This window comes from Eublepharis macularius, chromosome 3 (genome assembly GCF_028583425.1).
Source record: "Eublepharis macularius isolate TG4126 chromosome 3, MPM_Emac_v1.0, whole genome shotgun sequence".
Lineage (NCBI taxonomy): Eukaryota > Metazoa > Chordata > Lepidosauria > Squamata > Eublepharidae > Eublepharis > Eublepharis macularius.
The window spans coordinates 163,095,507-163,109,662 of NC_072792.1; the positions used below are offsets into that span (position 1 = coordinate 163,095,507).

The following is a 14,156-nucleotide window of genomic DNA, read 5'->3' on the forward strand; positions in this document are numbered from 1 at the left end:
ATAACTCTCAGTAGAAAAGATAGCAGATGTGCATATTGTCTTATCATTTAACACTACAAGATTAGTTACAGAATCCTTCTTCCTTCTCCCTCAGTCCATCAGTAGGTATGTGGGGTGGGCATAGATATGTCAGCATTACTCTGCTTCACTCTGGTTTCCTCTTGGGATGCAAGTTCAGGCCAGATATTTTAATTGATATCCTTTTCACCTAGAATGGCACCCTCCTGATATTGCATTGTGGAGTGAACTAATTCCCTGTTCAAGCTGAGCACATTTTTTTCCAGCTTTGGCCTAACTATCAGAATGAGGGCTTTTCACTTACTCTCACATACACCCAGTCTTCTTTAGTGCATTGTTTTGGATGCCTTAGCTAAATCTTTCAACTGGTCACTCTTTACAGATACCATGTGGGTTAACCTAATACAGATGAGTAAATATTCATGAGCAGTTTGAGGCATTATTTGCATGGTAAAATGGGGCCTTCTCAGTCTAATCTCTTAGGGACTTTGGCTTAAGGAACAGAATAGGAACCACCTTTGGGGTCAGCTAGACTTCTAGGACAAAAACATATGAACAGGGAGATGGGCTCATGGTGACACACACACCACGAACACCAGAAGCCGGGCTTTTTTTCAGGGGGAACGCAGGGGAACAGAGTTCCGGCACCTCTTGAAAATACTCGGCAATAGTGCTTGAAAATAATATGATTTCAAAGAATCCCTGGTGTTTCTTCCTCATTTCCCTCTTGAGAGTTCCACCATCTCTTTTCCCAGAAATAAAACCCTGACCAGAAGTATACAGTGAAAAGTCTGAACAATATGGGTGAACTCAAGGGCTCAGAGCCAGGATGGAGTCCCCTAGAAAGCAGCTGGAAGACAAAAGAGAATGCCTAAAACCAGGGCTTTTTTTACTGGGAAATGAGGTGGTGGATCTCTCTATTATCATACGTGCATGTGCACCGCTGCAAACGCACGATGATGTCATTTCTGGGAGGTGACATCACTTCTGGTAGTGACCTCGTGGCGGCGCGGCAGGAAGAAAGGGAAGAAGAAAAGACATGGAAAGAGGGAGGGAGGGTGGGAAAGAAAGAAGGAAGCAAGGAAAGAAAAAGGGAGGGAGGGAAAGGCTGGGGAAGAGGTCGGGGAAGCAGGTGGCCTGGGAGAAGCTCCACCCAGGGAGACAGCCCATGGGTCTTTGAGTGCCAGGGGCAGGGCCACCAGTCACGTGATCTTTTTTCATGGGTGCCAGATCTCAGATCCTGGGAGATCCCGCTGAAAAAAAGCCTGCCTAAAACTAAGTCATCACCAAAAATATTAACCACCACGTTGCATTCAGATATTAACTAATTTAACACATCCACTGGAGATTTCTGTTTTGGTTAAAAATGTTGCAATCACTTATCTATTCAATAATTAATAGATATGCTCTTCATTCTGTATGCAACTAAAAATGACAGTTTCTACACAGTATGGTTATATCTAATTACCAGTGGTCTAACTTGTTTTCATAAATGTGTATTTGGTCAGACCCCTAATTTTAATAATATGCATCTACAGAAATAAACACACATTAGCTTTTGTTTTGTATCCTCAAGTTCATCAAACTCGGCTTTCTTTTCCTTTATTGTCTGCGCGCTTTTCTGCAGCATATCATGAGGACCTGTCTCAATGATATCGTCACTGGGTTTTAACTGGTCCCAGCGTGCTTTAAATTTCTCCAGTTCTTGAAGGTACATATTAACACGAGACATCACGTTACCTTTCATCACTTCGACCTGGGGGGGAAAAGAGTATATGATTTGCTTTTAAAAATTCTTTGTCTTTGGCAGTTAATGAAAGATATTGAGACTATAAAAAGCCTATTCTTTCAACATTGTGTTTTATCAGTTATGCACAGGGTGCCAGCAGCACCACGTTCAGACACAGGAGGCCAGCTCACACGTGAAACCTACTCCCCACCCCCCCTCACAAAAAACTGCAAGGCATATAGAGCTGAAGCAAGCAGTGGCATGATAGTGGCAACCCTCTAGGCTTCTCAAAAGGAAATTTGGCTTCCTTGACCTAGGTTATGCTACATCTGCTCTCAATGAATGGAGTGCCAGAGCTAGGTGAGCAGCATGCTATGGGGATCCCATAATCATGCCCAGGGACTTCCTCAGGCTGCATACTGAGATGTGTGAACAGCACACACTTAAGTATTTCTAACTTTAAAACCTCAGTACTTATATCACATATTCTAATAGCCAAGTGTGGCTCCATCTGTGGATATTTAAATCCAAGGACTGGGGCCACACAGACAGAAGATAGTTTGCCAAATATGGGGGACATCTCAGGTGTGCAGGTAGGGAGTCACCAATGACAGCATGGAGGCAGATGGGTTGGGGAAGCTTCTTTTGCCCCCCTCCCCCAGTCCTGAAAAGGCTGCTGAGGGAGTTAGCTGGAAGGCAGGCAGGTTGGTGGAGGAGGGGAGAAGCCTCTGTCACTCCCCCTCTCCTGTTCCAGAAAATACCATTCACACAGCCAGCTGGGAGAAGCCTCTTTGTCCCTCTTTCCTTCCCTTTCCCTCCCTCCTCCCCTCCCAATCCCAAAAAAACGCTGCTGAGGCAGCCAGCTGGGAGGCAGGTGGGATGGCTGGTGGGTGGGAAGCCTCTAACACAGAACTCTGATGTGTAGTCAAAATATTATTACTGTCATCAAAAAATGTAAATTGTGACCATAAGAAAGCAATGTTTGAAAATACACATAAGTTCATTTGCTGCAGTTTCTTATCAAATGTACACAGAGTGGAAAATTCATAGTTGGTGCCACGCAATGCGTTTAGGGAGTTCCCAGTTACTTAACTTATATTGATCATATTTTTCATAACATTCTGCCCCACCCTGTTCCTCCAGCACACATTATTGCCAAGTACACACTCTCAGATCTTCAATACAATAGGCAGGGACCAACAAATGCACACTCCCTACTTCCAGGTATTCTAACTCTGGATATCCCTTTGTCAGGGATCGGTCATTCAGGAAGAGATGTTGCATCTATAAAGCAGCCCAAGCAACTCTGCTGAGAACAATGACAACATTAGAGATCTCTGCATCTGCAGTAAATCATTCATGTCAAAGAGTATTCAAGATTTGCCCATGCCAAACTGGATAAAAGGTTAGAGCCAGGGACAAAAAGATGTTTGTGATCCATCCCAAATTACCTGTTCTTTAATCATAAGCTTATGGCTTTCCATCATTAATTCAAACTTGTCCCATGTAGCTCTCAGATTGCTGATTGTGTCAATGCCCCCACCAGCCACAGTCCGAAGGAGCTTGTTTTTACCTTCTGCTCCTTTAAATAGGAGGAAAACCTAAATAAAAAGATTGTAGATGAATATAAAGATATAAATGAAACCTTAATTCTCTCTGTGATTATATTAGATTTATATTCTGCTGTTCTTTTATCTTATTTGCTAATAAGCACATCATTAACTAAGCTTTTTGTCAACATACCAATACATTTATGAGAAAAAAGAAAAATATGTTGAGTAAAAAATGTGTAATTTTGTGCTTTAAAAGAATCTACGAGAATCTAATTTAAAATAGCTTTTAAAATGAAACTGAATATTCAAAAATAGATTGATGAAAACTAATAAATACATTTACATTAAGAGAAAAATAAAAGTATCTTTTTTTCTTTCAATGCAGTTATAGCAATGAGAATTCATAATGGCCATTCTCTTCACTGTTTTACGTCTGGTTATTCTAACACAAGCTGGGTCTCATCCAGTCCACCACAAGTAAAATGCCCACATGGGTTTCTTAATGCTAGGGATGGATAGAGATGTGGGAGACAGATACACATCTCCCAGTCTACATAATGGCTTGATGCTCTGAGCGGCTTAGAGCACATGCCAAAGCAGGAAGGGATAGAGGAAGGTCCTCACTGTGCTCACACACTGTACCTGTTGTGGAGTGCATCAAGCTCCCAGTTTAGGCAGCACTTTAGTATTTTTTTTATTTAGCAGAATATTTTTTTTTATTTAGCAGAATAAATAAGGGCCATCAAAAGGGCCATCAAGACAGCTAACAAATTGGGTGGTTTTAATGGTTTTAAATGTAATTTATACACACACACATTTTAAAACTATTAAAGCCACCCAAAAAAAACCACCAGAACAGGCATCACAGATAAGGGGAAGTAAGCCCTTCAACTTCATTGTCAACACATTTTTGACAATACAACAGCCCCAACCAACAATCTCCCTACTCTGGAACATCCCACTAACTTATGCGAAGTAAATGCATTGTGAATTATACTATATCTCTATGTGAGCTGGGATCCAAAGAACAATTGAACTTATTTCTGTATCTCTAAGATGGCTTAGTGCCTGTCAATAAGCAAGCCTACTGGGCTCTACTTTTGAAACAGGGGAAATCTTTAAAAACTGTTTGCGATATATGGCTTGGGAGCTTGCAGTTCAAAGAAAACAGGGTTGTACATACCTGTAACCAGGGCTTTTTTTCAGCAGGAACGCGGTGGAATGGAGTTCCGGAACCTCTTGAAAATGGTCACATGGCCGGTGGCCCCGCCCCTGATCTCCAGACAGAGAGGAGTTTAGATTGCCCTCCGTGCCACAGAGCGGCGCGGAGGGCAATCTAAACTCCCCTCTGTCTGGAGATCAGGGGGCGGGGCCACCAGCCATGTGACCATTTTCTCCGAGGGCAACCCACTGAGTTCCACCACCTCTTTTCCCAGAAAAAAAACCCTGCCTGTAACTAGTGTTCATTGAGTTCTTCTCTGCAGTCTCACATTCAGACTGCGCATGCAGAGGCCTACTAATGAAGAAACTTTCTAGCTTCTTTAGAGCTCCATTAGGGGCTGCTTCTCCTAGGTCATGTAGAGAAACCATTTTTCCTGCCTAAACAGTCACATGACCACCAGAGGAGCAACCCCTCCCCCCCCCCAGTTCTCCTGAACTGCTGCAAACTACCACTAGTTACCACCAGAGAGTTCACAGTGGGGCAGGAGGGATGGATGTGTGCCTGCACAGAAGAACTCAATGAACACTAGTTACAGGTATGTACAACCCTGTTTTCGGATCCAAAGATGGTTGGATTTTTCGCTGTTAAAGAGTCAGTGCCAGGGAATACTCTTCCACAATGCAGCCTTTAATCTTTGGGCTCTTTCGTTCCTTGCCTTCAGGGTGAATTGTTAACATATGCAACACACGCCAACCTTATGCCCCTTGCCCAAACACAACAGACACAGATCGTGTTGATCAGAGTGTCTCATTGTTGTTCCACACTGGGAACATTTCTTAAAGACTGCCTTTTGAGACATACTCATGATCACTAACGTAACAGTTGCACTCAACTGGCACAGCTTGAGCAGAAAGGTCAAAATCACCAATTTCAAGATAGTCAAAGAACAGTCTGAAGTCAAAATTTCAAAGAAATCAGTCAGAAAAAACAATCAGATAGTGATAATCTGAATGAGCTCAGAAACACAGTTTCTCCTCTACATGACCTAGGAGAAGCGGCCCCTAATGGAACTCTAAAGAAGCTAGAAAGCTTCTCTGTTGATAGGCCTGCACACGCACAGTCTCAATGTGGGATGATGATGAACAAAAAAGTTTTTTTAAATGTAGTGGGCATGCTCAAGTTCTTGGATGCACCTGATGTAGCCCCCTGGAACCCTCCCACTGAGATCTTCCCCTATGTAATTTTAATAGACAGCAAGTATCGTTTCCCTAATTTAAGTGACATAGAAGAGAACTAAGCAGGCCATTAAGAAACAGGACGTTATCAATAAGCCAAAAAGGGGAAATACAGTGAAATATGTGATTATAAGACGACAAAATATGAGTCTAATAACTGAACAATTTTAATCAAAATTATGCAATTAAAGCTGTACCTGTAATAGAAAATTTGGGGAGTAATTTTAAGTATCTTTCTTAGTGTTATAGAAAAAATTACCTCTTCTTTTTTTTCTGTTAAGTTTTTATAATTTAAATTATCTTGAGTTATCTCATCCACACTTTGGGGTCTGGTTATTAAACTTTCCATGGAATCACTAAGGAATGAAGAAATTTCATGTAGATGAACTACATAAAGACAAATGAAAAACAAATGTATTAGATTTTTAATAGCCCTCACGGGTTGCTTCACATATAACAATATATTGTAAATGGCTAGCTCATATTCTCAGTAAAAAGCCACATCTGATGGTGCTTCAGCTGATGAAGACATATACTTTTCCAAAGCATGTAGGAAATCATTCCATGAAGCATGGCCTGAAGAGAGGCATGATGCCACCTGGGTTTTCCCTGCAAGGGATGCAACACCATTGTACCAACAGTGATTTTTTAAAATTATTCTTCACCTGTCGGCCAATAGAGTAGCAGCAAGTGTTGCCAACATGAAGTCTCCCACCATAGTGGGAGATTTCACAACCCTATGTATACCTCACTCTTCCCCCACAGAGCTCAGAGTAATGTACACTGTTCTCCCTTCCTCCATTTTATCCTCACAATAATTCTGTGAAGTAGGCTGGGCTGAGAAGGTGAATGACCAAAGGTCACCCAGCAAGTTTCTACAGCAGATATTTTAATCCAGGTCTTCCAGACCGTAGTATGATATTTTAACTACTACACTATAGCGGCTTACTGGTTTAACATATTCATGCTAACTTCCAAAATTCACCAAGTTTCCAGCGTAAACCTCGGAAGAGTTACTCCAGTCTAAACCCATTGACTTCAACCGGCTTAGACTGGAGTAGGGAGGGGAGGCATCACCGCATAGTCTGATCTCATCAGATCTTGGAAGCTAAGCAGGGTCAGTACTTGGATAGGCAATCACCAAGGAAGACTGTAGACAAAGGCACTGGCAAACCACCTCTGCTTCTCACTTGCCTTGACAACCCCTTGCTGGGGTTGCCGTAAGTGGATTGCGATTTGACAGCACATACACACAGACAGGAATAACTGCACTGTTCCTACTTGAAGATTTATTTTTCCACAGGAAAAAAGTAACACATAAGGCTAAGCATTCTGGGCTAGAGTGGAAGACTTAGGACACAAAAATACATTAAGAATTAGGTATAAGAGTATCTCTCTCACAAGCCAAGAGGGAAAGGAATGGGGAGGGTTATTCCTTTAGCTATGCCTCCTCTCCAAACACAAAGAACAGTGTAAATAGAACAGAAACCCTTGTACTGCTTTTACTACACTTTTGTTATTGTTGGGAGGCAGGGAGCAGAGAGGATGGTTTGCCCACTGTTTTTAATTCAGGGTTGTAGCTACACATGAACTCCTGCCCTCAGGAAACAATGCACACAGCTTCTGAAACAAATGAAACTTACTGGCAAGTTATCATAGCACCTTGTATAGAAGTATAAAAAATGTTTAGAGATGGAACAATTAAGTATGAAACTCATAATAAAAAAAAACTTTCTGTAAGTTCAATACATCCCACCAGATCAACCCAGTTTATTTACCTAAAGTTCACAATTTTGCATCGTATCATAAAAGTAAAAATTACATGCAAGTGACTAGTCAAAATAACTATTCTTCAAAAAAGGATAAACAAGCAAACTATAACTATTATCCAAAACAAGAACTTCTCTCCCTTGTTTATTACCTTGTATAGATTTTCGCAAAGACATCACAAGAACGTCATACAACTTCTGGGTAAGATCATCAACCATCGTCTTCACTGGGTTGCAGTTCACAATTATGCAATCCACTTTCACAGTGCTTCAAAAATTAAGATAGCAGCTTTTCAGTTATCAGAAAAAGAACATTAGTGGCTATATTTAATATTATTAAGCAAAGTTTGAAAAAAAGTAGAAATATGATTCATTATCTCATGCAATACTGTTTTATAATTTGAATACATACCAACAAAAATCCTTCATAATGAAGTACAAAATTCAATGATGAAAATTGACAACTTTATTTAGAATGATTATAAATTGTACTCAACCTGAAAAAATTATACACACACACAAGCCTTGGTTCTAAAGATAACAGGTACCATTTCATGTTCTTCAAATTTCAAAGAGACAATAACTCAATCCCCCCCAAATTTTGGGCTATGTCAACTTAGCTATAATAGACATTCATAATAACATATTTACAGGTATCTAAAAACAACACTAGCATGATGGAGCAAATTAGGAGTTCAACTGTACAACACTTTCTAAATGAACAATGAAATCCTAAGCAGAGTTATACCAGTTTAAGCCCATTGACTTCAACTGCCCATGTAGAGCCTAACTTTGGAGTGAATGGGAATCTCCTGTGGGAACTTTGTGTTTGTGTGCGTTTCAGACAAGATTTTGCTGCTCTTCTTAGGATTTCACTGTAAATTGCAAACTACTAGTCCTGCATATATAACTGAAACAAAACATTCTGCAGCTACCAAAAGTATTAGCCCCACTGCAGCAAAATCTTGTCTGAAACACACACAAACACAAAGTTCCCACAGGAGATTCCCATCCACTTCAAAGTTAGGCTCTACATGGGCAGTAGATTATTCTACAGAGAGACAGAGTTGACCAGAAGTAAAAGAAATTCTCAGTTTATGCTGAAACACCAAGAGCAAACTGCAGCCCTGTATCAAATGTTTCTTACTAATAATAACAAATCTAGCTAACTCTCAACCATTTGAGAACTCCAGGCTTCACAGGTTATGGCAAATCCATCTTATAAACTCCCATTTCAAATTGCATACTTGTCTATGCAAGCACTGAAATGGTACTATTCCCAGGCCCAAATATACCACAATATTACAGCTGCAAGAATCGAGTCCAGTGGCACCTTAAAAACCAATACGATTTTCAGGGTATTAATTTATTTTATTTATAGTCCACCTTTCTCAATGAGATTCGTGGACTACACAATATGAATCAATGCAATCAATGGCTCAAATTTACAAAAACAATGCAATAGGGTATGGATTGTAGAAATTTGAATATACCCAGATATCTGATTCAGAGCTGAAACAAAACATAAGCAATGAGCAAAGTATAAGCAATTAGACATGGTATATTAAATAATGGAGCAGCAATACTCAGTAGGTACACAGTAATATAGTCCACAGCCCCTGTCCACTAACCAAATCATATCTCTGAACCATTTCCTTACAGCACAGTTCTCCTACCTGTGAAAAAAAGCTCTCATGGATAATTCACTTTTACATAGTTTGTAAAAAGCTAGGAAAGTGGGAGATTTCGTGACCTCTTCAGGCAGGCCATTCCATAAGCTGGGGGTCACTATAAAGAATGGACATGCTAGTGCTCTTTTGAAAGGGCAGATTGGAGATTGGATGATAACTGACAACATCATTTTTGTCTAGGGATGGTTTTTGAAGTAGTGGGCAGATAACTGCCTCTTTGAGTGGCCAAGGGAAGGCCATTTGATGAAGGCAGCTTTAACTCTCAAAAGCTTATACCCTGAAAATCTTGTTCGTTTTTAAGGTGCCATTGGACTCAAATCTTGCTGTTCTACTGGAGACGAACAAGACTATCCACTTGAAACTACTCTATTAGCACTGTATACAATCACTGTGAAATCAACAGAAACCTTTTTGAGAAGTTTCATTCTAAGTAAGATTAGAACCACATTTCACAATAAAAAGTAACAGCAAAACATATATAAAAATAGATTCACGCTATTGAAAATTACTTATCTGGTAGTCTACAATGCACATATAATTCTTTCACAATACAATACCTTGGTAGACGCTCTGCATCTTTCCCTTTCACTTTCAGTGTTTTGAAGTTTTTTTCCCAATCTTGCTCACTGAAAAGGTGCTTCTCCACCATAGCTTCCATATCCACTTGTCCCATCACAACCCACTCCTTTTTTCATAGCATTTGTGGTGTTTTTTAAAAAAATAATACAGAATAAAAAAGGTCTTATTAAGTACAGAACACATTTTCTTTACAAGATATTATCTTTTCAAATAAGGCATAATGATCAGGGAGTACCAAGAGGTTCAGATGCATATGGTGAAGCTGACTCGTGCCTACATAAGCTCCGATCACATTAAATGGAAAAATAATAAGCCACAGTGCAATCCAATCTTCTCAGTCTGAGAAGGAAAGGCTGCAGCTGTGTGTCAATCACTGCCCCGGGGGGTGGGGAGGCCCTATGCTGGAGCAAGCAAAGTACTCTGAGACAGGCAGGGGTCATTCACCAGACGGCATCCTAGGGGGTCAAAGGGAACAGCAAGAATCAGGATACTCCATGGGCATTTACAGGACCCAGAAGGCACCGCACTGCCCATCCCCCTGGCCTTTCCGCCTCCCTCAGCCTGCAGGAAGTCCTGTGGCAAATGCCTGATCCTTGATAAATGCTGTAACACACCCACAGGGTGACCTCCAGAGGGGCAGATACGTACGATGTATCTCATCATTATGGTCTCTGCACATTAGATTCTACACCCTGGTCCCCTGACCACACAGCAGAGGACTGAATTCTGCCCTCGGATAGTATTTAAGGTGCTACCACTACTTTTCCAGAATTCATTTCAAACAGAGGCTCATCAGGATTCCTCCAGCTGACCTTCTGCAAGCTCTTCCCTGTGGACCTTCTCAAATTCTAACTCAGCCGAATGCGGCTGCTTAGAATTCCCTAGCCATGATTATCAATAACACCAGGAGCTTTCCTTGGAGATGAGTTAGCAATAACTTTCTTATACTGGTAACATTTAAAAAGAAATTATTCATGCCCTTTAGTCATATCCTTTCAAGATATACTTCTGCCCTTTATGTATTTCCTGCACAAAACGACTGGAGTATTACCACTGGCATTGAAACAAACATTATTGCCAGATGAAGTGTGAAGAGGCTCTCAGGAGCTTAATGTTAAGCATAATTATCTCAAATAAACACAACGTAATACAAATCAATGTTTAGCAGCTAGTAAAATACTCATCCTTAGAAGTCTCTGAACCAAATCCAAATATTTATGCACCTTAAATGAGTCTGCAACTTCTGCCAATCTTCTGAACAAGTTTTCTGCTTTAGTGAACGTAGTCAGAAACCCACTTGCATTTCTTTCAGTCATAACAGAAAAAATGCACTCGTCATCTGTCTCACTCACTCCCTTAAACTGATTGGGAATAGAGATGAATCGCTTCATTTCTCTGTAATACCGTGCTCGCACTTCTTCAAAAGGAGGTTTAAACTGTAATCTCCCTTGTCTGAAAAAGATTTTAAAATATATTAAAATTCCTATTTCTCAGACCTTGATCCACAAATCACATTTTGGAACAGCAATTACTCCATTTGTAGATATGAAAACACAAGGATCTTTCATCAATTTTACAAACAAAAAAATATCTTACTTGTAAGTTAAATCAATGTTTATTTCTGGCAGATTTTCATTGAGTGCCTCCAAACCCATCTGATACTGATGCTCCAGGGCTTTGTACAGTTGATGGTTCCAGTGCAGTCTCCATGCCTTCATGTCACGTGAAAGAAAACCCTACAGTTCAACAGTAAGAGAATGCAGATGCAGCTTAAGCATATAAGAGCAATTCATCAAATTGAACACTTTCATTTTTCAAGAATAGACTGTACATAGATGCAGAGGAGTTAGCCATGTTAGTCTGTAGTAGCAAAATCAAAAAGAGTCCAGTAGCACCTTTAAGACTAACCAACTTTATTGTAGCATAAGCTTTCGAGAATCACAGTTCTCTTCGTCAGATGCATGGAGGGCAAGAAGAAGACTGTACAGGCATCTTTAGAGATTGTGCAGCAACAGAACACCCCACATAAGAACAAATAATAACCAAACTAAATGGCCTTTGATACCCCTTCAGCCCAAACACCATAATTTAACCTCTCACTGTATATGCAGGAATACGGCTAGTCCCCGTTCTCTGAAACTACCGGGGCAGTTCAATATCCTTGTCAAGTTTTTCCATCATCAAATTTAACTTGGGAAGGCAACTTAATCAGATCAGAATTCCATCAGAGATTTGCACTGGCAGTAGAGTTGCCAAGTGGCCAATTCCCTGGAGAAAAAGAATGTCTTGTCCCATTCAAATAGGTTTAGTGGGTTGTTATTCACCAGGTGATGTTATCTAGCGCAATGCCACAAAAAGCTTCAGCTGCCAATTTCCATACAATAAGCCTCTCCTGGAGGGACAGGACACTTTCCTCCAGGCCTACTGGCAACCCTAATTAGCAACTATGAATATATGCATTTTGGCTTTTCCATTTTAAAGGCAATTAGAACAACCTTTTATGTTTTTAATGGTATAATTCCTTGCTCTGTTTTTACTAGGACACCAGCTATACTAGGTCACCGATTATATTATATGCCCTTATGTCAAATGTTATCTTCACCGCAACCATGCACGGCAAATTCCAAACTAACCATGTTAAAACAACAGAATCCTGAAAATCTAACAGGCTACTAACTTCTAACAAATGTAGGATAATTTTGGCTAACACTGGGCCATGCCAGTCAGGGATATGAAAAGCCGAGCAGGAGCCTCAGCTATGAATCTCACATACCCTACAGCTGAATCTAAACATTTCATCCACAGCCAATTTTCAAAGGTTACCATAGATTTAACAAGCTGATATTACTGTAATAAACATTTTGTTAAGACAGAGTCCACACTGCATATATTTGTGTTAGCTTCCCACCATATTTAACTTGATTGAGAGCTTCTGTAGCACAGTGGCTGGACTGTGAATCACTACTCTGTTGGTTCAACTCCCATGACTGCCATGATCTCAGCAGGCAGTCTTCGGTAAGCCACTCTCAGCTCTAGCTCCCGAGCTGTATTGTGGGAATACTGATAACACAGACTTTGTTCACCATTCTGAGTGGGGCACTAATCTGTATAGAAGGGTGGTATATAAGCACATTGTTACTATTATTGTTGTTGTTATTTTAAAAAATTAGTAATAATTAAACCATGCCTGTCTCTCAATGGAAGAAAAAACAGCTCGCAGTTGCTGTAACCCATCCTTCCAACGTTGTTGCTGTCGAAGCAGATCAATGTTCATTAGTCCAACTACCTATCAAGAAGAATTTAGCACACATTAAAAAGTGTCAACAATTAGGTAGAAAGAAAGACGGAAACCATACATGATAGTTTTAGAGTACCCTTTCAGCAAAAGTAGTGTGCCATTTTCTTAACTTCCTATTTTCTGTGGCAAGCCGTTCTGCTGCACTTTGGAGCTTTTTGATATATGCTTCTAATACTTTAGGGTTATCCCAAGTTATTGGTCCCTCAGACTTTGAATGCTACAAGAGAAAGGAATTGTGTGGTTAAGTGACAAATGTTTACATTTCTTCATGTTCATAAAGTATATTAGATCATTCACTGCTATATAAGTATGGATACAAAAATGCACAGGAAAGTAAGAAACTCTGAATTCAGATGCAGAGGAGTTAGCCGTGTTAGTCTGTGGTAGCAAAATCAAAAAGAGTCCAGCAGCACCTTTAAGACTAACCAATTTTATTGTAGCATAAGCTTTCGAGAATCAAGTTCTCTTCGTCAGATGCATGGTACAGAAACTGGTCAAATATAGAAGAGGAGGGAGGAGAAGGGGGGGAGAGAGAAGATGCAATTAGGGGGGGGGGAGGGAGGATGCAACCAAAACATGACGAAGAGAACTTGATTCTCGAAAGCTTATGCTACAATAAAATTGGTTAGTCTTAAAGGTGCTACTGGACTCTTTTTGATTCTGAATTCAGAGTAAAGTAAAAAGTTGTGCATGCATACGTTTCAGCATACTGTGATCAATATAACAAAGTAATCTATTTGGTTGTATGGTGAACAAAAATTACTTTCAAAATTAAACATGAAAAGATAGACTTAATTCATAGAATTAATTCAGATAAGATGAGATCTAATCAAACCCATTAGTTAATAATTACGGACAGGCAGGCTACCGAGAGGAAATATGTAAAAAAAAATTTTGTCATGCATCCTGAAGGGAATAAAAGGTGTTAATTCAATTTTAAAAATTACCTTAATTATCTGTTCAAATGCTAAGGCCAACTGCAACATCATTGGTTTCTGACTTTGAATCATTTGTTGGTCAATAGAGTTGTAAAAATGTGCCACCTATAAGGCAGAAAAAATTAAGCCCATTATGCACAAGCACCATATTTATTTTTCTTTAGTATGACGTACATTGCCCTTC

At 40.0% G+C, this 14,156-nt stretch overlaps 1 protein-coding gene across 1 annotated transcript in view; it reads right to left on the reverse strand.

The window, feature by feature from the left end:
- DYNC2H1 (dynein cytoplasmic 2 heavy chain 1) overlaps nucleotides 1-14,156 on the reverse strand; it is a 217,617-nt gene that overhangs the window by 186,463 nt on the left and 16,998 nt on the right. The window contains exons 13-22 of the mRNA XM_054973537.1: nucleotides 13,982-14,077; nucleotides 13,111-13,251; nucleotides 12,924-13,022; nucleotides 11,333-11,472; nucleotides 10,960-11,188; nucleotides 9,715-9,842; nucleotides 7,619-7,734; nucleotides 5,957-6,084; nucleotides 3,199-3,348; nucleotides 1,569-1,774 (exon numbers count right to left, since the gene is read on the reverse strand). Of these exons, the coding sequence (XP_054829512.1) occupies nucleotides 1,569-1,774; nucleotides 3,199-3,348; nucleotides 5,957-6,084; nucleotides 7,619-7,734; nucleotides 9,715-9,842; nucleotides 10,960-11,188; nucleotides 11,333-11,472; nucleotides 12,924-13,022; nucleotides 13,111-13,251; nucleotides 13,982-14,077 (1,433 nt within the window). The remainder of the gene's footprint in view (nucleotides 1-1,568; nucleotides 1,775-3,198; nucleotides 3,349-5,956; nucleotides 6,085-7,618; nucleotides 7,735-9,714; nucleotides 9,843-10,959; nucleotides 11,189-11,332; nucleotides 11,473-12,923; nucleotides 13,023-13,110; nucleotides 13,252-13,981; nucleotides 14,078-14,156) is intronic.